The 23,568-nt window shown below is 40.8% G+C and overlaps 1 protein-coding gene across 3 annotated transcripts in view; it reads left to right on the top strand.

Moving 5' to 3' along the window:
• STAC (SH3 and cysteine rich domain) overlaps positions 1 to 5,161 on the top strand; it is a 152,336-nt gene extending 147,175 nt beyond the window's left edge. For all 3 annotated transcript variants that reach the window (XM_004419483.3, XM_014790458.2, XM_087430688.1), the window contains one exon: positions 237 to 5,161. In XM_004419483.3, the coding sequence (XP_004419540.1) occupies positions 237 to 335 (99 nt within the window). In that variant the 3' untranslated portion in view covers positions 336 to 5,161. The remainder of the gene's footprint in view (positions 1 to 236) is intronic.
• The last annotated feature ends 18,407 nt before the right edge of the window (positions 5,162 to 23,568 follow it).

The following is a 23,568-nucleotide window of genomic DNA, read 5'->3' on the forward strand; positions in this document are numbered from 1 at the left end:
CCTCATTCGTAAAACTGAATCTCAGAAAACATTCAACGCTTGGACCTAGTTCCAAACCCAGTGTTCTGCCTAATTTTTGATTAAACCTTTTTCTCACAGAGCCACAGTTTCCCACCCTGAACCTGCTCTCCTTTTTCCAATTTGGTGCTCCGCTGACCTCGGCGAGCAGTGATTCAAGCTCAAGTTCTAGCCTCTTTCTGGTTGACACTTTTGGTTTTGTCTTCCTTGGCATTCAGATCTGCGTGACTTCTGAAGAAGAACAAGACGGCTTTATCAGAGTCCTCAGTGGAAAGAAGAGAGGCCTCGTCCCCCTCGATGTCCTAGAAAACATCTGATTGCTGGCCGCTCCTCCCTTTGCAGTGGGCAAGCTCTGCTGCGGTGCCTCATCTCACACTGTGTCAACCCAGAGGAGCTGCCGCACTCACCCGGCCACCCAGGAAACAGTAGGACAAGACTCAAGGATCTGAGACTGTGGACGAACAGCCACAAGACAGAGGGCCCATCGCACAGCATATCCAGGCTGCCCGAGGTGGGGACGAAGCTGAGAGAGTCGGCTGCAGAGCGGAGTGCCGTACCTGGCAGCGGAAGCAGGGCAGTAACCACAGCTGTCCTCCACGACTCAACTCCCTCCCTGTACGCAGGGTGTAAGTTATCCCACTGGAGTGAGCTCCAGTTTGCAGTGTGGCCCCAGTGCGAGGCTCAGATCCGTGCAGCCAAATGTGATTCTGCTTCCAGACCTTTGTCCCCAGTACTGACCAATCAGTGTCATCATATCTGAGACCCTAAACAGTCTCACTGCAGAGCATCAGGAAGTCCTGCTTCCTAGCCCCCAACATTCCAGTGCACCCCTCAGGCCCCCTCACTTTGCGACTGTGCTCTCTTCTGTCCTCTGAGTAAGTCCTGGTAGTGTGCATTAGAGGTGAGGGCTAAGGTGACATGGCACCAACAGAAAGACCTGATCTGCCCCAAAGATGGCTGACAGGCAGTCCCTCCTGCTACTCTAGTTACCTACAGAGGTGACAGAGCGGGAAACAAGGCATTGATACAAAGGGCCAAGTGGGGTTAAGGTGGGACAAAGAGCCCTTATGTATCAAAGGTTATACAGCCCCTTCAGTCATGAAGTCCTTTCCCCAAGGAGATGGAGCTGGGGAAGAGAATGTGGCAAAAAGTCTCGAAGATGAGCTCTATTTTCATGTTACATCCTCGATACTGGGGGACAGCATTTTTCTCTCATGCCATCCTATAGGACTCCCTTTTGGAAGTTGAACCCACCTCACAGGGAACCAGAAACATGGAGGAGAACAAAAAACTTTTCTTAGGAGAAAAGTAGCCAAATTGGAATCCATTCTTCTTAGGGCAGTATATTATACCCTAGCAGATATAAAAGGGAAAAGAATCCTTAATGCTTCATCCCTCTGAAACAGAAGAACTTAGGGCTTATTTAGCATCAACTAGGGGAATCTCTATTACTCTGTACTTATACTAATGTTTACAAGAATGCGATATACTGTGATGCCTTCCTCCTCAAGCCTCCTAGCATTCAAACTTGCTTCCTATTAGTCATTAATACAGGTAAACTCCAATTCACAATGACCTTGGAATCAGTGACAGTTTGGTTTATTTTGTTACAGAGCAATAAAATCAATAGAACAATTGGTTTTTAAAAGACTTAAGTGGATGCATCTGTGCATGTAAGCATATTGCCCAAACCAAAGCATCATTAGTCGTCATTTATTTCTTTTGTTACTGCTCAGCGTGAAGTTGGGAGCTGAGATGGGTTGGCTGCTGGTTTCACAGTAGTTTGGATGCCTTATTCTCATTTGAAAGCCAGCATCCAGAATTTCCTCCCTCTCTGATACAACATGCAAAACTGAATGTACAGAGTCAAGATGGATTCTTTGAGAGCCAGGGTGGAAAATATGACTGCTACTCTATAAAATGTAATGCCAGAGTACCAACCTCTTTGCCTCTAATTCAATATTCCATTTAATAAAGACAGCACAGTGGCTGAAAGAAGCATAGAAAACATGTCTGGATCTCTTCTTTCTGGTGGAATAGCCACTGAAGCTTTTGGGTACAGTGGTGTCACATCCTATGCAAATTTAATTTGCATTAAAAAATCAGTTTGCCTTTTGAAGTTGAACAGGAGCCAGCCTCCAATTTGGTCCTCCAATGAACCCTGCCTCCTAATGTTCTTGCCTTTGTGTAGCTCCCTCCCACATTGAGTCAGGGCTGGTCTCATGTGACCAATAGAATACAGCATCTGAGGCTAGGTCAGAAAAGTTCTTGCAACTTCTGCCTTGATCGCTTGGAACACTCACCCTTGGAACCCTGAGCCACCATGTAAGTTTATCTACGCTGAGGCCACCACGTGGGAGAGACCCAGTGGAGAGACCACACATTTCTGCAGCTGAGATCTCAGACGTCACAGAGCAGCAGTCATCCTGCTGAATCTTGCCCAAGTTATAGATTTATTAGAAGATAAGTATGTTTTTTCTTTTAAATCACTAAGTTTTGGAGTGATTTGTTATACAGAAATAGATAACTGGAATGGGGACTTTGTAATCTGAGCCAGTATTAGAAAAGAAAAAATACTCTTTCTGCACAACGAGGCCCCAAAGTTTTTGCGAACATCAAGTATTGGTGGGTGGTTCACCCTCCAAATGCAAGGGTATGGTGTTCCTTAAAGATCTGGAGTCATCTAGATAGCAGAGAAAAGCAAGAAATTCCTCAAAACACAGATTGCCACGGATGGCAATACACACACGCACACGCACACGCACACACACACCCCGATTTTAGGAGCCATAGCTTTGCTTCTCCTCCTGCCTGTCTGCAGAAAGGGCAAGAACAAGGATTGCTATTACCTACCAAAGGCTTGAAGGTTTCCAAGACTCAAGAAATGGCTTGAAGAAGTGCTTGCAGAATGGGAATGAGATGAAGACCTCAGGAGACAGACTTTAGTGAGGGGACAGAGAAGGAGGGGAAAGTGCTATATGAAGAAGAAAAAAGGGGTCTGGGGGGATATTCTTCATAGTGTGAGGAACAGTCTTGTACTCCCTCACCTCCTGCCCCTGCCTCTAGCTAAGGGACAGCACATATCTAGCTAAACCAGGGGATCCGTGCCCAATACTTCACCACCAATGCTGTAGGACTTGGATTCTATCATGGTGATTTTGAAATGAAGAACCCATTGAACCTTCCTCAGGGCTCCAGAAGGTGAAGAATAGAACTTCTTTCACCCCATCACTAGCAGACATTTGAATCACCTTTGATGTGAGCAGAGGGGCTGCAAAGAGAGCCTATGTGTAGAGGTCCAACTGGCTACCAGTAGGGTTGTTTTCACAGACCACTTTTCCTGCCCAACTCTACACCCCAAACACACACCCCCCACACAAACACACACACACACTCCCATCAAGAGGAAGAGTCCAGCATCTGGGTTACATATTGAAAGCAGCTAATGGGATGGCACGTGGTGGGAGCTTATCAGAGTTAGTATTCTTTGCTCTTAAAGGGGGAAAAATAAAATCAGTGGGAGGATCACAACACATGTGAATAGCCAGGTGCCAAGTACTGCAGAAAGTGTCATGGAAGTCCAAAAGCTGGTCCAGGCTGCCCCAAGGAGAAGAAAGCCAGGAAGGAAACCTACTGTCAGCCCCAGCCTAAAGCCAGCCCCAGGCAGCTGTGAAATAGTGCTGTGTGCTCAAATAGAAGCTTATTTAAATAAAGTGAGCCAAACTTCTTCACTCAGGACTTCTCAGAGGCTTTAATTTGCTAATTTTTAAGGTAAATCTATAAAGGGGGATTTAGAACTACGGAACACCTATTAGCATCAACTAGAACATTCCAAGTAACGTAGTTTTGAAAATGCTGCAGTAGAGAATTCTCGTATAATATTGGGTCCACCTAATAGCCCCAAAGCTCCCTAATAGCCCCCCTCTTCCTACATTTCACTAAAATGCCTATGAAGTATTGAAAAGGACAAACGTGCACAATCATAGTAAAAATGAAGCCTGAAAGACAATCTACTCTTGAATCTGTAGGGAGTAGGAGAAAGTGGAATCTCTGTCCCCAAAAATGGAAAACTCAGGAGCAAGAGTAGCTTTATCATGCTCTGATGGCAAATATTGACTAGCCGGGCATAGGCTGGTATAAATCTGGGAATAAAAGAAAGTTGCCCAAAATAGCATCCCCAAGAAACTGAGTGAGCAGGTGTGCTCCACAGATTTATCCCAAAACAAAAACGCTTACAAACAACTCGGACAAAAAATTAAAACTAGTTTAATGACATAATCTCTTTGATTTTGCTCAGTTGCCATTCTGTTGTGTGTTTTGTACAACACCTGGTGTTTTTGACCCATAGAACATGTTTTTCTTAGCTTCCAATAAGGAGTTTTAAATAGTCCTCAATCTTCCTGTGGGTAATAGAAACTTTTAACTGTACCTTGAAATTTTGACAAGATAATACCAATTTATTTCATAGTTCCTTTTTAAAAATGAAAAAGTGGCAGATTTTTTAATCATCTTATCATCAAGTTTAAACAGCTATTGAATATCTTCCACGTCTTGATGGAAGTCAGGATGTACTGAAGTCCTGAAAATACACCCTAGAAAAGTACAATACCTATTTCCAAGAAAAGTCGTGGATCATCTTTAGATTTCCTCCACTGGCCTCATTTACTCAGGTTCTCAGGTTACCCGCTTGATCCCATCTTTTTCTATGTATGGTAATATTTTTCTTTGTCTATCTTCTCTATTTAAACCAGCTTCTTGAAAATTATGTGCTTAGTACTTTCATTCTTTTTTAAGGTAAAAAAAATCATCCAAGATTATTACTTTTCCTGAGTTCAGCTTTGACTGTATTGAAGTGTTCCCATTTTCATTCATTTCTAAGTACTCTGTAATTACAGTTTTGATTTTTTTCTTAGATGTTTTATTTTGCTTGCTTGTGCGTGTATGTATGTGTGTAATTAAAACCATTGTGGTCAGAAAATATGGGTCATATGGCTTCTGCTTGAGAAATTAATTGACATTGTATTTTGTGCTCCAATACATGAGTAATTGTTATAAATGTTCAATGAATGCTGGCAAAAAAGAAAAGTCATGTCTGCAGTGTATCAAGTTCAATGTGTATCTACTAAATAAATGCTTAAAGTATTCAGGTCATCTGTGTTCTCATTTATTTTTGCTAATGTGGTCTCTCAAAGACAAGGAAATCAAGAGCAAGAAACGGTGGGACTGAAATGAGAGACACCTTGAAAGGACCTCCAATGGCTTCTTTAATGCCAGCCCTTGGAGGGAGGAAATGCCACTGCTCTCCACCACAGCTTGCCCCTCTACATTTAGGATGAGTCACTAAGGTCATTCCTAAGTAAACATTTTCTTTAACTCCATGGATAAAACTGTAAAGGAACCACTTTTAAGGGAAGAGTTTCCAAAAATATTCTTAGCAAACTTCAATATTGGGTCAGGGAGTTTTGACAGAGAGAAAAATTACGATGAAATCAGCAACCACTGTTGGGTGAGAACGACATCACAGCTCCAGTGTGTGCCCGCTATGAGACCGGTGAGGGCGAACACCACATAACTGATAAAATGTATTCCTACCTGACAGTCTAAATCTAGGTGTGGTGAATCACAAGCTGCTGGTTTCAAGACATGGATTTTCCTTTGGTCGTTATGATGGATGTTATTTTTGCAGTGAAATCAACAAATATTTTTGGAGTTTACTAGGAAAGACTATAATCAAACAAGTAATACTGAAAATGTATGATTAATGCTAGAATAGGGAAAGGACAGTAAATCACAAGAATATGCTGGAACTATGCTGATTCCATTAGGCAAAGGAAAAAGTTCAAACCTTTCATGCCAAAAATGTCCTCACTTTCCAAAAGGGCAATTTCAGATTGGAAGTGGAAAGATGTCTTTTCAGCTCTCTCTTTTATAATTTCTCAGCACTTGAAGCACTTTAGTTTCACTAGAGTTTATGGATGAGGGAGGGTATTTGATGGAGATGAGGTGGATTTAGATTTTGTGGAGACGAGGCAATTCTGTTTAACTTTTGAGTATAAATGTTTCCAAAAGCGTGCTGCCTTCATGCTGTAACATTGCATGTTTGAGCAATATCGGAAGTATTAGTACAAGATTGGGTGAGGAGTAGAGGAGCTGATGAGGAGAAGGGGGTGGGGTTGGGTGAGGGCATGGTGTGGGGATAGAAGGAGGAGGTTGCTTACTTGTCTATGCCACATCTCGTTCCAAAGAGGGTTTAAGTTCATATCTTCTCTCTAGACAAATGCCCTGAGGAGAGCGATCCATCCAAGTAAGACCTCATCCATTCCACATCAATTCTGATGTTTAGGAGCCTAGAAAAAATTAATTCATAGGATAATAAAGGTTAAACACCATCAAAATGGAAACAAATATACAGACTTCTTCACAACAGGGGGAATTAGAGTTTAAAAAAATCACAGACATCTTGTCATTTGGGCCAGATTCTGATCATATTCACGGCAGACTTCACAAGAGCCTTCCTGCTATAGAGAGATCAAGAACACAAAACTGCTCACCCCTAGTGCTGCAAAAGTGGCTTTTCCTCCTGTCAATCACAGAGAAAACAAGTTAAAACCTTAAATATTCAGAAATCAGTTTTATAGAATCCATAACTCTTGCAGACTTGTGATATATTAAAACTATAAAATTCAATGCAATGAAGCAGTGCAAGGCAAATCTTCTTGATTCAGTGCTGGAAACACAGAAATCTGTGGACTTTTGGGACCGAGAAATGCTACTTGTACTTACAGGAAGATCAGCCATCTGAAGAGTACTATGTACTCTGAGGAAACGGAAGTGGGACAATGAGGGTGCGAGGACTGGGCCAGGAGGGCAGTCATAGGAAGCAGAGCTGGGCTCAGATGATATTCCAGACAGGGCAATCTGTGGGGTGGGGATGGAGCAGCACCAGGCACTGAAGAATCACTAGCGCAGTAGCGAGACTGAGCAGGCTATGTTTCTCACAACTCTCAGGGATAGATCTATGTCTGCTGAAGAAAGAAATATTTAAGAGCCCTTGGTTTCAAGTGTGAGACCCTGAAGGGACCAGCTGAAGTAACATCAGATTGATGCTAACCTGACTTTTAGGAAGGGTGGGTCCTGTAACCTGCAGGGCTTTAGTTTTGCTGATGGAGCCTGCAAGCCAGAGTCTCCTTGAACCCTAGAAAAGAGCCCTTGGGACCTAGCTTAATGAGACCCATTTAGGACTTCTGACCTCCACTACTGTAAGATAATAAATTTGTATCTTTAAGCCGTTTGTGATCATCTGTTATAGCAACAATGGGAAACACACAGCATCACACTGCCACTTGGGAAGGTGGAGAGGTGATGGCCGAAATCTAACTGAACCTTATTGTTGTGCCTTAACGACATTGTCAAGGAGGACCAAAGCCTACAAACACAGATTAGGAACAAAGAAAGAGTTCCCAAAACCCAGAAAAAGCCAACCAAAGAGAAGAGGAAACATCCAACAGCGTGGTAGAAATGTGTAACCAGAGTGGGAAGCTATTATTTCCCTCCCCAGGAAATAACAGGCAGAGCTAGCCTCTGGGGATGAGCAAAGAGAGGGAAGATGCCTCAGTTTGGCCAGTAGGACTGTATCCCAGGGCAAACTGCCCCTGCCACTGCAGCCTACACCGAGGACTCTTCTGCAGCCCTTGTCCTAATTAGAAGGCAAAGAATTACAGGACATGTGTGTGTGCACGCATGCACGCATACATTCTCAGATGTAATTTACGCTGGGACCTGGTAAAGATTTAAGTAATTACTTGTTCTTTGATTCAGTTGATTGATCTCAAAGCTATTCATTACTCATTTTTTACACAAGAAGCAAAGTGTCATTGCGTAGGCTTCTGGAAGCTGTCTCCCATGGACCACTCTCTTCTTGCATCTCTTTTTAACCCTTCCTCTTCCACTGTCCCCATCACCACCACCACTCGAGACTACAACTCAGTCCCTATACAAATAATCCAGCCTCCTCAAAGAAAGAACACTTCTCTTGTATCTTGTAAATTTCATAGCCTCAGGAGATGAATGTGAAAGATTTTTTTCCATCTCCCAATTTCTATTTCTCTCAGTGGGGAAGGGTGGATTTTGGTCTCAGTGACCTCCGGCTTTGTGTGATAAGGGGATAGCAAGAGCAGAGTCAAAGATGAGCTCTGGTGCAATGATAAGGGGATGGTTAGATGATGAGCACGTCCACCCCTGGCTGCAATTTGGTTTCAAATACTCTTCATATTTATATTTCAAGATAGACCAATCATTATGCAGTGATAAGTAACTGATAAAGCAAAGGGGAAAGAGGGTCTAATCAAGAGAGGATTGTGGGAAATAAGGAGATATAACATGCTTGGGATGGTTCAGATAGGTGAAAAAAACCCAAGAAGAGGTTTGTGGGACATTGTGAAATCTATATTCTGTAGGGGTTGGGGTGGAAACAGAGCTGGTATTGAAAGAGCTGAAACAGAGAGAAGACGCTCTTAGGAACTAGAGAGGGAGCAGGCTAGAAATGAGGGAGGCCTGTGCCTGAGTGGCAGAGTCTATAGCCATATAGGGCAAGAACAGGGGACCCATGGCAGCGCCGCAAGGTCAGCCAGCCTGCTTGGCAGCATCATCCTGGCACCATGTCCTCACACCTCCTTCACCATTGCAAAGCTTTTTTTGGTGGTGGTTCTTCTTCAGAGTCAACCTCAAAGCCAGAATCGCCTTCCTAAAGCATCACTTTGATCCTGTTGTCTCCCTGCTCAAAACTCTCCAGTGCCTCCTCTAGGTCTGCAGAGGCAAGCCCAGCCCCTGCAGTGGAGTCTTCTCTGGTGGCCCCAGACCAAGCTCAGCATCTCTGAAAACGCAGAGCCCTGAGCAGAACCACTCACTCAGCATCTACCACTTCATGTTTGACTGGTGGTAATTTTTAAAATTTATTTCAGTGAATAGACTCTAATGCCTTGAAGGTAGAATGTTAGGCTGGATTGCCTTGGAGAAGGAAATGACTATCCTTGTGATAAGTTCAGAGTATCATGGAGTATTGGCTTCATCAGAAAAATCCCCAGCCCTTCCCATCATGAACAGCACACCTCTCGCCTCTTAGCACATCTGGGTGGTGGCACTAGATGACCATGACCTCTGCCTATAGCAGGTCAAATCAGTCAGCAAAGCCCACCAAGACAGAGGTCAAGTTCAAGACCAGACTAGAGCTTTGGTTTTGTCCTGTTCCTTGGCAGGGAATGCAGCTCCAGCTCCAGTCACAAGGTGAGGATGTGCTGTTGCAGATCTGTCACCACCTCTGGAAAAACAACTTAAAGAGCACTTGCTGACAGGGCTGCCTCCACAAGGCCCCTTTGTGCATCTACCTCTCTCCATCTCTATTGCTTTTAGAGACAGCTCAGGTTGTTGGGGAGGTGGGGGGAAGAATAGGAATTGTTTGCATTTTATGATTTCTAAGTCTCAAGTTATGAGTGATGTTAAAAGTGAAGTGTATTGAGGAAGCCTGTGTCTTAGATTAACTACAACTTGCATTACACCCAGGAGGAACTGCGAGCCTTTCACCCAGATGGTCCCACAAATTGTCCTCATGCAGTGTAGTGACAGATGTGAGCTCTGCACTCGACTAGCTGGGATCCAGTCTGGCTCAACACTCACCAGCTGTGTGAACTTAACAACCCATTTCCTCAGCCCTAAAATAAATACCAAATAATGCCCATCTCATGAGGTTGTTTAGAGAATTAAATAGAAAGATCTCAGCATAGGTTGTGGTACATAGTAAGTACTCAATAAAATGTCTCTATAAATATACATCATGCATGTGGCAAGAATAACCTCTCTGAACCTACTACCCATTATAGTTGATTGCTCTCTCGCTCTCTATGCCCCGCCAGGACTTCCTACCTCGTTCTGCTTTGAAACTAGGAGCTTGCTTGTCCCTCTCTGTTACTTGATTATAAGCAATTTAAGGGAAGGGACTGATCTTTCTTTTCGTTTCAGCAGCACACATCTATGGAATGTTTAGCTGAATCCTATTTTCCTTGCACCCAGCACAGTTCTCTACATATAGTGAATGTTCAATAACTGTTATTTGAATTAAACTGAATTTTTCTCCAAAACACAGATGCCATCTGGGATCTTTTTAACACTTGAAATCTAGAGAGGATTCCTTGGCACTCTCACAGCCTGGAATAGTCTAAAGCCCCTGTCACTGGGAATGTAAATTGGTGCAGCCACTGTGAAAATAGTATGGAGGTTCCTCAAAAAATTAAAAATAGAACTACCATATGACCCAGCAATATGTATCCAGAGGAAATGAAATCAGGATCTCAAAGAGATATCTGCATTCTCATGTTTATTGAAGCATTATTCATAATAGCCAGGATATGGAAACAACCCAAGTGTCCATCAATGGATGAATATATAAGGAAGATGTGATATATATACAATGGAATATTATTCAGCCATAAAAAAGAAAGAAACCCTGCTGTTTGCAACAACATGGATGGACCTTTATGGAATCATTATGCTAAGTGAAATAAGCCAGACAAATACTGCATGGTATCACCTGTATTTGGAATCTTAAAAAAAAATAGTCAGACTCATAGAAACAGAGAGCAGAAAAGTGCTTGCCAGGGGCTAGGGGTGGGGGGAAAGGGGAGAGGTTGGTAAAAGGATCCAAACTTTCAGCCATAAGATGAATAAAGTCTGAGGATCTAATGTGTAGCATGATGACTATAGTTGATAACACTGTATTGTATAATTGAAATATGCTGAGAGAGTAGAACTTACATGTTCTCACAAAAAAAAAAAAGATAAATATGTGAGGGGATGGATGTGTTAATTAACTAGATAGAATCATTTCACAATGTATACATATATCAAATCATCACAATGTGCACTTTAAATATCTTACAGTTTTGTCAATTATGGCTGAATAAAGCTGAAAAAAATAAAACAATTTTTAAAAAAATTATGTAGCCAGTCCTGATTATTATGTTTTAATCATCTTATCCACTTATAAACTCCAATCAGTAATTAATCAATTAATAAAGCCTCCATCACAATCTCTAGAAATTCTCAGTCTTATGTTTTTCTGGACCTCCTTTGCTTCCCTGTTCCTATTTCCTTGCAAGCTCTTTCTGTTTCTGCACTACCTCAGGCTGGCTGCAAAACTCAGTCTTCTGACCATTGTTTACAAGAAATTCACTCCCATAAATCATGTGCTGAGTTTAGCAGACTTGACCTGAGGATGTCAGCAAGAGATCCAGGGAAGAGTCCCAGCCCATGACTTTCCATCAACTCACTGCCCCCCAACCTGCTTCCCTGCTCCTCTCTGCTTTCTCCTGCCTTGCCCCCAGAAGCTTCAAATTTGTCTCATTCTTTTAAGGAGAGCAAAGTATTTCTCTCCAGCTCTTTCTTTCACTTTGCACATCCAAATGCACCCAAATGCTCAACAGGGCAAGGGGTTTTCTTTTTGACAAGAGCTACTCTCTGTAGACTTAGATGACAGTGAAAATTATAAATAATAAAAATACCATCTTTAGTTACCAAGGAAAGCCCCCATTTAGAACACTACATTAGAGCAGCTCCAAGGGTTTCTCCCCTCCAGTCCCTCGTCCTGGTACCTGCCCTAGAGGACACAACTCCATCCTCAGCATCTCCGAAGGACATTTCTTCAAACGCTCTCAATTTGTGCAACACGGCCAAGCCAACTGGAATTTCTCTTCACTGTATTTATGTCATCTTTTTAACACCTACTTCTGAAAGTTTCACTATTTCACCTCAGCTGACTGTCGAGGTGAGTGAAATGCATGTTCATTTATTTATTAACATCTTCCTTTCATGTGGAAAATTTTTTAAAAATGATTTTTATTGGGTTTCTCATTTGAAATTTGGATAATTACAGCAAATAGGCGACTGTTGGAAAGTCACCTTTCCCACATACCACAGACAAGAAACAATGAGGGATTCTTGGTGATGGTTCACTCCCGGAGAAATAGAAATCATACCCCTGACCAAATGGCAGAAATGGAATGGCCTGAAACACCATGATTTTACTGCACAAGTAGGCTTTTTTTAATAGTGCTTCTGGTTACCATATGTATTCTTCAATTCCCTGGCGCTTCCTTCCCAGAACTGGATGAATTTGGCCTTCCCTTCACAAGAATTCCGCTCTTATTGGTTTCCCACTTACACAATCTTCCTCCCAAGGAGTATAATCTGTTTCACAAATGCACAAGAATAGTGACAACATTATTTGCTCTTTTATAAGTCTAGGTGTACCACCAATCTAGTTGTGTACTCTAAAATATCATAGCTATAATCCTTAAAAGATTGTTTTATCTTTACTTATATTACCACTTCATCACAAAAAGAACATAAATAGTAAATGCTTAATAATATAGCTGTTGACCTAGAAGCTAACTATTAGTGTTCAATAATATAGTGAGAAGAGCATGGATTTTTGTGTGTGTGTGTGGTGAGGGAGATTGGCCCTGAGCTAACACTTGTTGCCAATCTTCCTCTTTTTGCTTGAGGAAGCTTGGCCCTGAGCTAACATCTGTGCCAATCTTTCCTCTATTTTGTATGTGGGTCTCCACCACAGCATGGCTTGAGGAGTGGTATAGGTCCACGCCTGGGATCCGAACCCACGAACCCAGGCCACAGAAGCAGAGCAAGCTGAACTTAACCACTACACCACTGGGATGGCCCCTAGGTTTTCTGGGTTTTTTTTAATACAAACAACCTAGGTTGGAACCCTGATTTAGTTCCTTACTAAGTTGTGGCCTTGGACAAATTCCTTAATCTTTCTGAGCCTTGGGGATAATAATCCCTACCTGGAAGAATTGTTGAGAGAATTAAAGGAGATATTTACATGAAAAGGTAACTGGCAGATAGAAGGTGCAAAAATGTTTACTGTTGTCCCCAAGAGTGGTGTTATCCTATTAAGAGGCTGTTGTCCTATTGTAACCAGTTGACTAAAAGGATGCTGTTCTATTATATGGGAAATATTTTTGGAATATATTTATTCAGTATGTGAATAGTTAATAGTTAATAAGCCAGCAAGTATATACTGATATCCTCTGATTCTCCACTTAAATTTGTCTAGACACAACTGTAAACAGAACACCAAGGACTGGCCCACGCCCCTGTTGACTGACTACCGCCTCCTTCAAGAGTTATGGGCAAAATTCTTTACGCTTATATGGTCCCTATGTCTGAAACACTCCAAGAATTTTTCCAGAGATTAAATCAGGGCTTTCATAAGACCCTGGTTAATAAATGTCAAGTCTCCAATGTGAAACCTCAGAATATCCTTTTGAGGAAGGTGGCTGATGCCCTTATCTTCCATACAAATAAACTGAGGCATGGAGGGGATAAATCAGAGGGCTTGTTACAGATTCTTACTCCTTATGTACACTTTTAGTTTATATGCTAAGACCAGTGTCTCACAGGAGTGCACGAAGTGTCAGCAGGGATCCCAGAGAGCATGGTTGTGGTTTCTTGGAGAAAGACAGCCCATCATTCCCCTAACATGGCTGGGAGGGTTACAGGACATGGGGAGAGGGACAGTCCTGAGGCAGAGGTTGCCCTAATTGGGTAAAGAGTCTGAGTCAGTGATGTCAGCGCAAGCAGATAAGCCAGAACTCCAAAGGTGGGCCGTTGCGGCACCTGTCGTGGAAAACCCCAAGTTCCCATTTTGAGCTAAGTTTCTGTGGCTACAGTAAGCCTCTTCTCAGGAGAAGAGCTCAAGAGGGGCTAAGAAGGAGGGCCTTTGTGCAGAAAGACAGAGTGCTCTGATCAGCAGCTGTGAGAGGATAGAGGTCCACCCTGCCGGCTTGAGACAGTGTCGGCAACTATGAGAGGAAGAACCAGGACGATTTCTACCTCACAGAGTGACCACCTCCACCTCAAACATGTACCTCCAGTGGACCCTTGGGGACCACCACCCTTCTTCTCATTGCTGGTTTTATCAGACCAGAAACCATCTGCCTCTTTCATAATTCAACCATACCAATAGTTAACATTCATTAATGTTACTATATGCCCAGTCACGTACGGTGGCTTTGTAGGCTTTGCGCTATGACAACATAGCTAAGCTGGAACTACATCTCCCAGAATTCCCTGCCCTGAATGGTTCCATGTCAGTGTAGCTCACAATAGGAATTTTACATGAGACTTGAAAAGCAGAAGTAAAACATCCACCATATTTTTTATGCTCTGAAGGTCAGTATGAGGCACCAGGCACTATGACAGCTGGCTCACGTTGTCATTGTCAGTTCCTCCAACTCCTGCTCTGTCTCCTGCTGCAACTTCTCCACGCACATGTATGGCATCTTGGTGAAGGATGTCAGCTTCTCCTGCATGTCAGCCGTGGCGTGGAGTTTGCAGGTGAGTTCCAATTCATCCTCATGGGTTCCAATTTGTCTTTGCTCTCGACTACACTCAACTTTCTTATCTTACTGCGGGCCTGGTTAACCTAATGCTACTGTAGGCTCAACACTAGATGCAGAGAAAACAGCCTGCAGAGACTGCTCCCCCAGTTTCTACAATTGCAGAGTCTAATCCTTAATTATAAATTGTGTTTTCTCTATTACTTAGAGTAGCTCTGCTTCTCTAATCGAACCCTGAGTGATATACATGAATTGTCTCATTGAAGCCTCACAACAGTGCGAGAAGATGGGCACTATTATTATCTCTATTTCACAGGGGAAAACTTGAGAAACAAGGAGTTTGTCCTTTGTCACTTAGCTAGTATGTGGTGATGCTGGGATTTGAGCCCAGATGGTCTGAGTTTCAACTCTTTGCTCATTTTTTCCTTAATTCCATGAAATCTGGCTTCTGTCTTCATCACTTTTTTTTTCTTAAGAAAAGTGAGTGTTCTCAACACTTATAAAGCTTATCTTCAGAAAACTTTCCTCTGTCCTTCTTCTTCTGGACCTCTCTAAAGCCCCTGATATTTTTCTTTATTCCTTTCCTTTGACTACCCAAAGTTTTCCTTCATGTTTACTTTACTAGCTCTTTTACTGCTTTCTATACACACACACAGCTGTGTCCACGCCACTCTGGCTCCAAATTGCACGCTCATCTCTTTAGACTGCCTGCCCAACAGTGACCCAACAGCCCCTTTTGCTAACCTGACCTCTGCCATCTCCCACTGGGAGCTGCCAGAAACCCTACCCCTGCTGCCCTCTAATAGTTAAACAGAAGCGATCAAATGTATAGCACAGAGAAGAACACAGACAAGATGGGAAAGAGACAGGGAAGGGAAGAGGGGGAGCTGAGAAAATCAGCCAAAGAAAAGGTACCAGAGGAGCAGGGCAGAACCCAGTGAAATCTTCTAGGACAGAAATAAACTCCCACAGGAAAAATAAACATGTCAAGGATGCTTTTATGGCTTTTATAAAGAGAGAAGAGACCAAGTCATAAACCATGGACACAAAGAAGGAAAAATATAGATTTCCCAGAGAAGAAGAACCAAAAGGACCACAGCAGGATTGTTGGTGGGATCAACTGAGTGGTAAGAACAGTTGTAATGTGAAGCTAATGACAGATATATGACTAAGAGTGGAGAAGGTCTTACTCATTCTGAAGCTACCATCTGGAGCTGGGCAGAGCCAGAAATCCAAGGGATAGATTTAGTGTCTGGACCTGTGAACTCAAGAGAGGCCATCACCCAGGAAGGAATTGTTAAAGTTCTTTGAAACTTTCCTAAGTCAAGAAGCATGAACTGCCTGTACAAATGACCTCAACAACCCCTGAGAACAGAGTCAGGGACCACTGACCCAGGGATCTGCGGTTTATTGGAAAATCTCCCCTGCCACCCCATTCCCCCCTGGGAAAGGGAAACTGCAATTTTCCAATGATGAGACAGGGTCTTGTGTCTGTTTTGCCACATACACACCAATATGAGAGTCATAAACACCAAGAAGTAAACAATGAAATTCGAACTAGGAATAAAACTTGACTTTTTTGACTCAGTAAATTCAGTAAAGCTTTGCAGAGGAAAACTTAGCTGACAAAAAACTTATGAAGACATCCAAAAAAGAGGCAAGAGGGGAAAACAAGAAACTTGCAGGCCTTAATTAAACCCAGTGATCTTGGATCCAGGAATTGTATTTCTGAATCTCATAAATGGAAAAATACTAAACAGAGAAACAGCTTTTTGCCCCAAGCTGTTTAACTGTTGCTTATAATAGCATAAAACTGGAAACAGTCTATATATGGGGCAAAAGGGAATGGTCCTCTAATAACATACATAAACAATACAGCACATCCCTGCTATGAAATATAACAAAGGCATTTAAAAAACATGAAAAGAGTGTGTGTGCATGTGTGTAAAGGGGTGGGAGGAGAAACAGAGATAGAGAACAATAGAAAGAAACGTAGGTAAGTGAAAAGAGAAAGTTTCATGATGCTATGTAGGGCACGTGCTCATTTTGATGAGTCTCTCTGTGGGGGTCTATTTATCTATGATTACATATACTTAGAAAAAGTCTGAAAGAAATATTACAAACCATTAACAGTGGTGACCTCTAGGGGTAGGGAGAATAGAACAATAATGCCAGCGCATTTATTTTCTTCATTTTTATACTTCCGAATTACTTGAGATTTTTTAGATTTCAAGCAGAAACCTGTCCACTAAAATCTGTTCATCCCATCCATAGTTGTATCTCAGAAGCTGCTTTCTCCACAAAGGCTACATTTCTTTGTCATCCTTGGAGCTAGACGTGGGCACATATACTGCAGAGTGTAAGCAGAAATGTGAGCCATTTCCATGTCAAGGTTTTTAGAGATGGTGAGCCACCTCCATGCATTCTTTCTCCTTCCACAGCGTTACCCTGGATATTGCAACCCAGCCTCAATCATTTATAACAAGGCACTAGTGGAGGGTGGAGCCACAAAACAGATGGAACTGTGTTTCTAATTATCATGTGGGCAAGAACCCACCTGGGGCTGCTACATGAATGAGAAAGTAACTTCTATTATGTTTGAGCCACTACATTTGGGTCTATGTCCTTTCAACTTAGATTAACCTAGTGAAAATTTCCAGTAGTAGTTTTTTGATGGATTTTTTCATTAAACTTTTTATTTTGAACTAATTATAGATTCATATGCAGTTGTAAGAAATAATACAGAAAAATCCCATGTACCCTTCATCCAGTTTCCCCCAGTGGTAACATCTTGCAAAACCATAACCCCATATCCCAACCAGAATGTTGACATTGACAGAGTCAAGACAGAAAATATTTCCATCATGTCAAGGATCCTTCATATTGCCCTTTTATAGCTACACCAACTTCCCTCTGGCCCCAATCCCCACGTTAACTCCTAGCAACCACTAATCTGTTGTTCATTTGTAAAATTTTGTCATATAGATAATGTTATATAAATGGAATCATAGAGCATGTAAGCTTTTTGGGTTGGTTTTTTTGACTCAGCATAATCCTCTGGGGATTCATCCAGGTGGTTGCATGTATCAGTAGTTTGTTCCTTTCTATTGCTGAGTAGTATGCTATGGTATGGATGTACCACAGCTTGTTTATCATTTGTCCATTGAAAGACATCTGAGTTGTTTCCAGTTTTTAGCTATTGTGAATAACGCTTCTATAAACATCCATGTTCAGGCTTTTGTGAGACCATAAGTTTTTATTTCTCTGGGATAAATACCCAGGAGTGTAATTGCTGGGTCATATGGTAGTTGCATTTTTAGTTTTTTAAGAAACTGCCAAATTGTTTTCCAGAGTGGCATACCATTTTACATTCCCAATAGCAACTTATGAGTGAATAGAGTTTCTCTGCATCCTTGTCAGCATTTGATGTGGTCACTACTTCTTATTTTAGCCATTCTAATAGGTGTCTAGTGGTATTTCATTGTGGTTTTTAATGGCATTTCCTTAACAGCTGAACATCTCTTCATATATTTATTTGCCATCTGTATATCCTCTTTGATGAAATGTCTCTTCATGTCTTTTGCCTAGATTCTAATTGGATTGTTTGCTTTTTTACTGTCGAGTTTTGAGAGGTTTTGTATATTTTAGTTATACAAAGATATTCTTACCCATGTAACTTTTAGAATAATCTTGTCTATATCTACAAAAAAATTTTCTGGGGTTTTTATAAGAATTTCATTAAGCCAGTATATCAATTTCAAGAGAATTGACATCTTTACTATGTTGTCTTCCAATCTATGAACATGATATGTCTCTCCACTTATTCAGATCATCTTTGATTTCTTTCACCAGTGTTGTGTAGTTTCCAAGCTGTGTCTTAGATATCTTTTTCATTTCACTGACCTAATATCTCTAATTATTTCATAGAGGATGCCAAATGTTATGATTTCTTTTTGCACATGCAACAGTGTCTTAATTTTTCCCTTAGAGTTAATTGATGTTTGTTTCTGACTAGAGCATTTTGAGTTCAAAATATTTTCTTCTACTCAGAAATTTTTTAACTTTTAATTTTTATAATATTTAAAAGTTACAAAAAATTTGCAATGATGGTGCAAAGAACTCCTATATATCAGTTATGCATATTCAGTAATTAATATTTTGCTGCATTTGTTTATTTATTTTATCCCTATTTTTTTAATCCATTTGAGAGTAGGCTACAGGCAAAATGCTCCTTCATTCCTAAATATTTCAGTTGTATTTCCTAAAAACAAGAGTATTTACTTACATCACCACTGTACTATTATCAAGATGAAGAAATTTAACATTGACATAATTCTATTATCTAACCATCAGGTCTTATTTAAATTTGACCATGTGCCCCTATAATGATTTTTATAGCAATTTGTCTCTTAGCACTTAGTGTTCTTAATGCAAAGCCTGATGTCAGTCTATTTTTTCAAAATTCCTTTTTAGTTTTTTTTTTCTCTCTGGAAGGTTTTAGGATTCTCTCTTTCCTCTTAAATGTATAAAGTTTCACCAGACTGACTAGATTAAATTTATCTTCCTTAGCACCAGGTAGGAAAATATAGTCTGAAAACTTGTGCCTTTCTTCAGCCAGATAAATGTTTTACTTTCATTTCTTTTATTATTTCCTCTCCTCCACTTTCTCTGAAACTTCTGTTCTCTCATTCTTTCAACCAGGATTTATTTGGTGCCTCTGTGTGCCAAACACTGCTCAGGAAAAAGAAAAAATAATTTAGCCTCAGACTAAGCAACTGGCTGAACTGATCATTCACCCACAAGGACACAACATTTGGAAAATTGCAAGGCAGGACACCCATCCTTCCAGGGAGTCCTGCTCTTAGAACAGAGGCAGTTTGCCTCCAGACAGAGGAGAGGCCATTCAAATTCCCATGCAACTAAGGACATTTTGAAACCTGAAGGCTGAAGATCCGGAACATTTGGCCAGTGCTCTAACCACTCAAAATAAACCACTTATATTTATCCACATTAAATAAAGAGAGCCTGGACATCAGGAACTTCTCTCAAGGACATGCCTTGGCATTATCCATGAAAAAAATGTATTATGTTTTGTGGTGTAGATTGTCAAATCTCTAAAAATAAATAGTTACATTCTAAACTTGGAGTTTTTGTGGATTTGAGGACAAATAACATTTTTTTCTTACAAAACTTCCACTAAACCACTTGTTATTTGCCACGGGGGAACTACAAACACATTCCCATGGTGATTTTCTTCCTTGCCTGCTATAGCTCCCCCTGGAGGTGTGTGATGTTAAAGCTGTAGGAAGAGGGCAAGGCTGGAATTTCTTCTGATAAAGATGGAGGCTGGGGCAGGTGGAGAGTTTGGCAGGATCATCTGTCCAGACCCCACGTCTCAGCTTTTCAGATTCAGAAACTCAGCTTTGTCCCGATCCCCAGAGTTGGTCAATCTCTCACAGACTTACTCAGACTAATCAACTTCACCAGTGTATGAGAAAGAAACTAGGATAATTACTTCACAACGAAAGATCAGAGTACCAAAATGTGAAGAGTTCAGACTTTGAAGACAAACAGACCTGATTTCAACTCTCAGCTCTACCTCTTACAAAAATGTGATCCTGGGCAGTGATTTAACTCTTGTGAACCTTGATGTCCTCTTCTGTGAAATGGGGACAGTAAAACTACCTACCTCACAAGGCTGATGTGGGATAAATTAGGATAATGTGTATTAAATGCTTGACGTAATACTGGCACAATGGTAGGCATTCTATAAATGGTGACTGCTAAAAAAAATTAATATTCACATTCACAGGTAGACACATTTTCCTACACAGGAAAATTCACAAGGTAATATAAATTATAATCATAAGGCTGTGTAATTCACAGAAAAACAGGGAAAAGAGGAGTTTGTGGCAAATCCCAATGCCTGATGCTCCCATCCCCCAAGAGAAGCATGGCAGCCAAGCCAACTAGAACACTTGTGCTTATGACAAAGCTTTCTCCTGGAACTCCCTTCCCAAACTTCGTGGATGCTCTTCTCATCCCTTGTTGTCTCTTTAGATCTGTTAATAGTGGCAGATAGGCCAATGTTTATGCTGACATTTGTAGAGGGCTCATTACATGCATGCCCTGCTGGTTTACTCTGATACTTCAAAGGATCACCATGTTTTGGGGTTGCAAAGACTCCTCACTGACTCTACTGAGTCACCAATGCCAAGGGGTTATTTTTGTCCACTACCCAAATTTTCATTTCTCTATCTGATCAACCCATAATTTTGAAAAGAATTAATCAATCATTGGGAACAATAATAGGTAATTTAAAAATAGATGTCTCATAACTCATTCCCTGGTGTAAAGGAACCCACCAGAATACATTTGTACCATGAATGATTTTATAGCATCATGGAAGTGTGAAGGTGAGCTTGCTGAGTAGTTAAGATAAAAATTCAAAAAGTTTGGGCTTTTTCCCTTTTCTTCTTAGATTTCTGAAATACCCTTAACTCCTCTTAGAAAAGATTGATTACTTGCTCCTTTGGATGAATTACAATGTATGCCAAATGCTTAGAAAAACAAACTGATTTCCTCTATTTCATAACTAATGTAGCTAATGAAGGAAAAGTGTAGATTCATAATATGAAAACACTTACAATAAAACCTAACTCTTTTTTATTAATTTGGAATCTCCCCCAAAATACTATAAAGTATATAATGCATAGTACAAGTTCAATACATATAATATATTACAATTATTAATCATTAAAAATGAGTCTTCTATAAGCATTTTGTCAGGAGTTAGTATACAAAATTATGTATTTCAGAAGAGGTAAAGTGGGTATTTTTAAAGTGAAACTTTACGGGGCCAGCCCAGTGGCGCAAGCGGTTAAGTGCACGTACTTTGCTGCTACGGCCCAGGGTTCGCCAGTTCGGATCCGGGGCGTGCACCGATGCACCGCTTGGATAGCCATGCTGTGGCGGCGTCTCATGTAAAGTGGAGGAAGATGGGCACGGATGTTAGCCCAGGGCCAGTCTTCCTCAGCAAAAAAAAATGAGGGGGATTGGCAGGTGTTAGCACAGGGCTGATCTTCCTCACAAAAAATAAATAAATAAATAAATAAAAATAAAATAAAACTTTACAACAATTTTCAGCAATTCACATATAACTCTCCCACACTTGCAACACAATCTGTTTGTTTCAAAAGGTATAATCATGTGATAACCTGGGTAGTAAACACAGAGAAATGTCTGTCCTGCCATTGGCTTTTGGAAGTTTATTTTTCTAGAACAGTTTAAGGCTGTATAGAAATTGAGAGCCAGTAAACAGATTGCATTTCTGCTTTCTTTTCTAAAAGTTGTAATATACAATTCAAGAACATTTTTTATGCTGTAACTGATGATTTCTCTCTTCCTGCCTTTAAAAAGTGTTGTATGCATAGATGTAAAATCACTCTTATGTTCCCATTTGTATTTATTTTTCTTCATTTGGACTTCCTAAAATAGAAGTTACTTCTTTTTCTATATTTCTATAAACAGAAATATAGCATAATGTTTAAATTTGCTTCAACTTTGAGCTAAGATGAAAGAATATTCAAGCCAGAAGGGAGAACACTCTGGGCTGTGGGGGAAGAAGGAGGTGACTGGGGGAAAAGGGCAGAAAGATGGAGTTCTCTTTCCAGTTGTACCATTAAAAACTGGAGCCTCATTTTCCTATCCATAAATAAGATTTTACTAAGGTTTCCTTCAACTCATTCTAATGTTCTATGACTCTAAATTTCTTACATTTAAATTATTAAAATTAAATTCTTAAAATTAAGTTCTTAAATTTCTTAAAATAGATTCATCCAAATCTGGAACCCTTGCCACAACATTCTTTGGATAGAGATGATGCCCATAAAAGAAAAAATATATATATCCTGACTGATTCTTCCAGTTGGGACTGAAACTCCCAACCAAAAGCAGAAGTTTCCAGACAACTGTTTACAATGCTGGGGACCCTGGCCTGGACAGGATGATGCCTGTCATATAGGCCATCCATACCAAGAGCTTTTTATGATGGGCAAATTCCATTCCATTCCTATTCACTATGTGCCATCACATCAAGAGGGAGCATTGTCTTAAATATTTACCTTCTGTTTCGAGTGTAAGCTCCTCTCATGTTATAAAGCAATGAAGTCGTTACTGGGCCAACTCTCTGAAGTTAAGTGGTTTCCTTAGAATGAAAGGAATGGTAGGGTTTCCTGTGGTACCATGTTGGAAACCAGTGTCATGTTTCATCTCCACTTCAACTCCCAGTTGGCCCTCTGAAAGGAGCGGGAAGGGACGGGGATACCAGGAGCTGTTCTGGACAGCTTGTAGTAAGTTACTTATGTTGAAGCCATTTCTTCAATAAGAAAATACTGACTACATAAGTGTCCACGATTTTCTAAATAAGGAAGTTCCACTATCATTGTGGGGCCAGCTGACTTATGGGCTAATGATCTCACTCAATCTCTAGGGCCCACTTAGCACAGTACCCTATTCTGCTGTTTTGCTGACTGGATGTAAAAACCACAACCTACTCACACGTGACTACCAGTTCTGCTCTCAAACACGGCCCAGCACAATCTGCAGCAAACCTGCCAATTCACACAAGCAGGTGTCCAGCCCGACGTCTGTTTCCCTGCAGAATGCTGAGTCTTGTTCTTACACTTCACAACAGGGTTTCTCTAACCTTCAACATTTTCATACAATCTAACTACAATGATGAAAGGAAAAAATATACCAAACCTTGACCTTTTAAAAAGTCCAGCTGCCCCCAAATAAGATATTATAAAAGTTATTTGCTAGTGATATTTCTTCAGAAAATAAGATGATACTCTTTTGACATGAAAGTTACATTCTTATAGAAATAAAAACCTCTGAATGACTGAATGTATGCAAGAGCCCTCAACCTTATAGAGATGTAATTCTTTTTTAAACAATCCCCTAAGAAACCCTAATTGGGGCTTATCACCATGGATAAAAAGAACTCCAGGCAATTTGTTCAACAAATTGGTGCCTTAGACCTGATGTTCATGTCTCCATCAACATTTTTGGCTTGAAATTGTTGCTGTTCTACATTCAAATGGGTTCAACATTCCATTTCAATTCTTTGTGTTAAATA

This window comes from Ceratotherium simum, chromosome 5 (genome assembly GCF_057802395.1).
Source record: "Ceratotherium simum simum isolate JZ-2026a chromosome 5, ASM5780239v1, whole genome shotgun sequence".
NCBI lineage: Eukaryota > Metazoa > Chordata > Mammalia > Perissodactyla > Rhinocerotidae > Ceratotherium > Ceratotherium simum.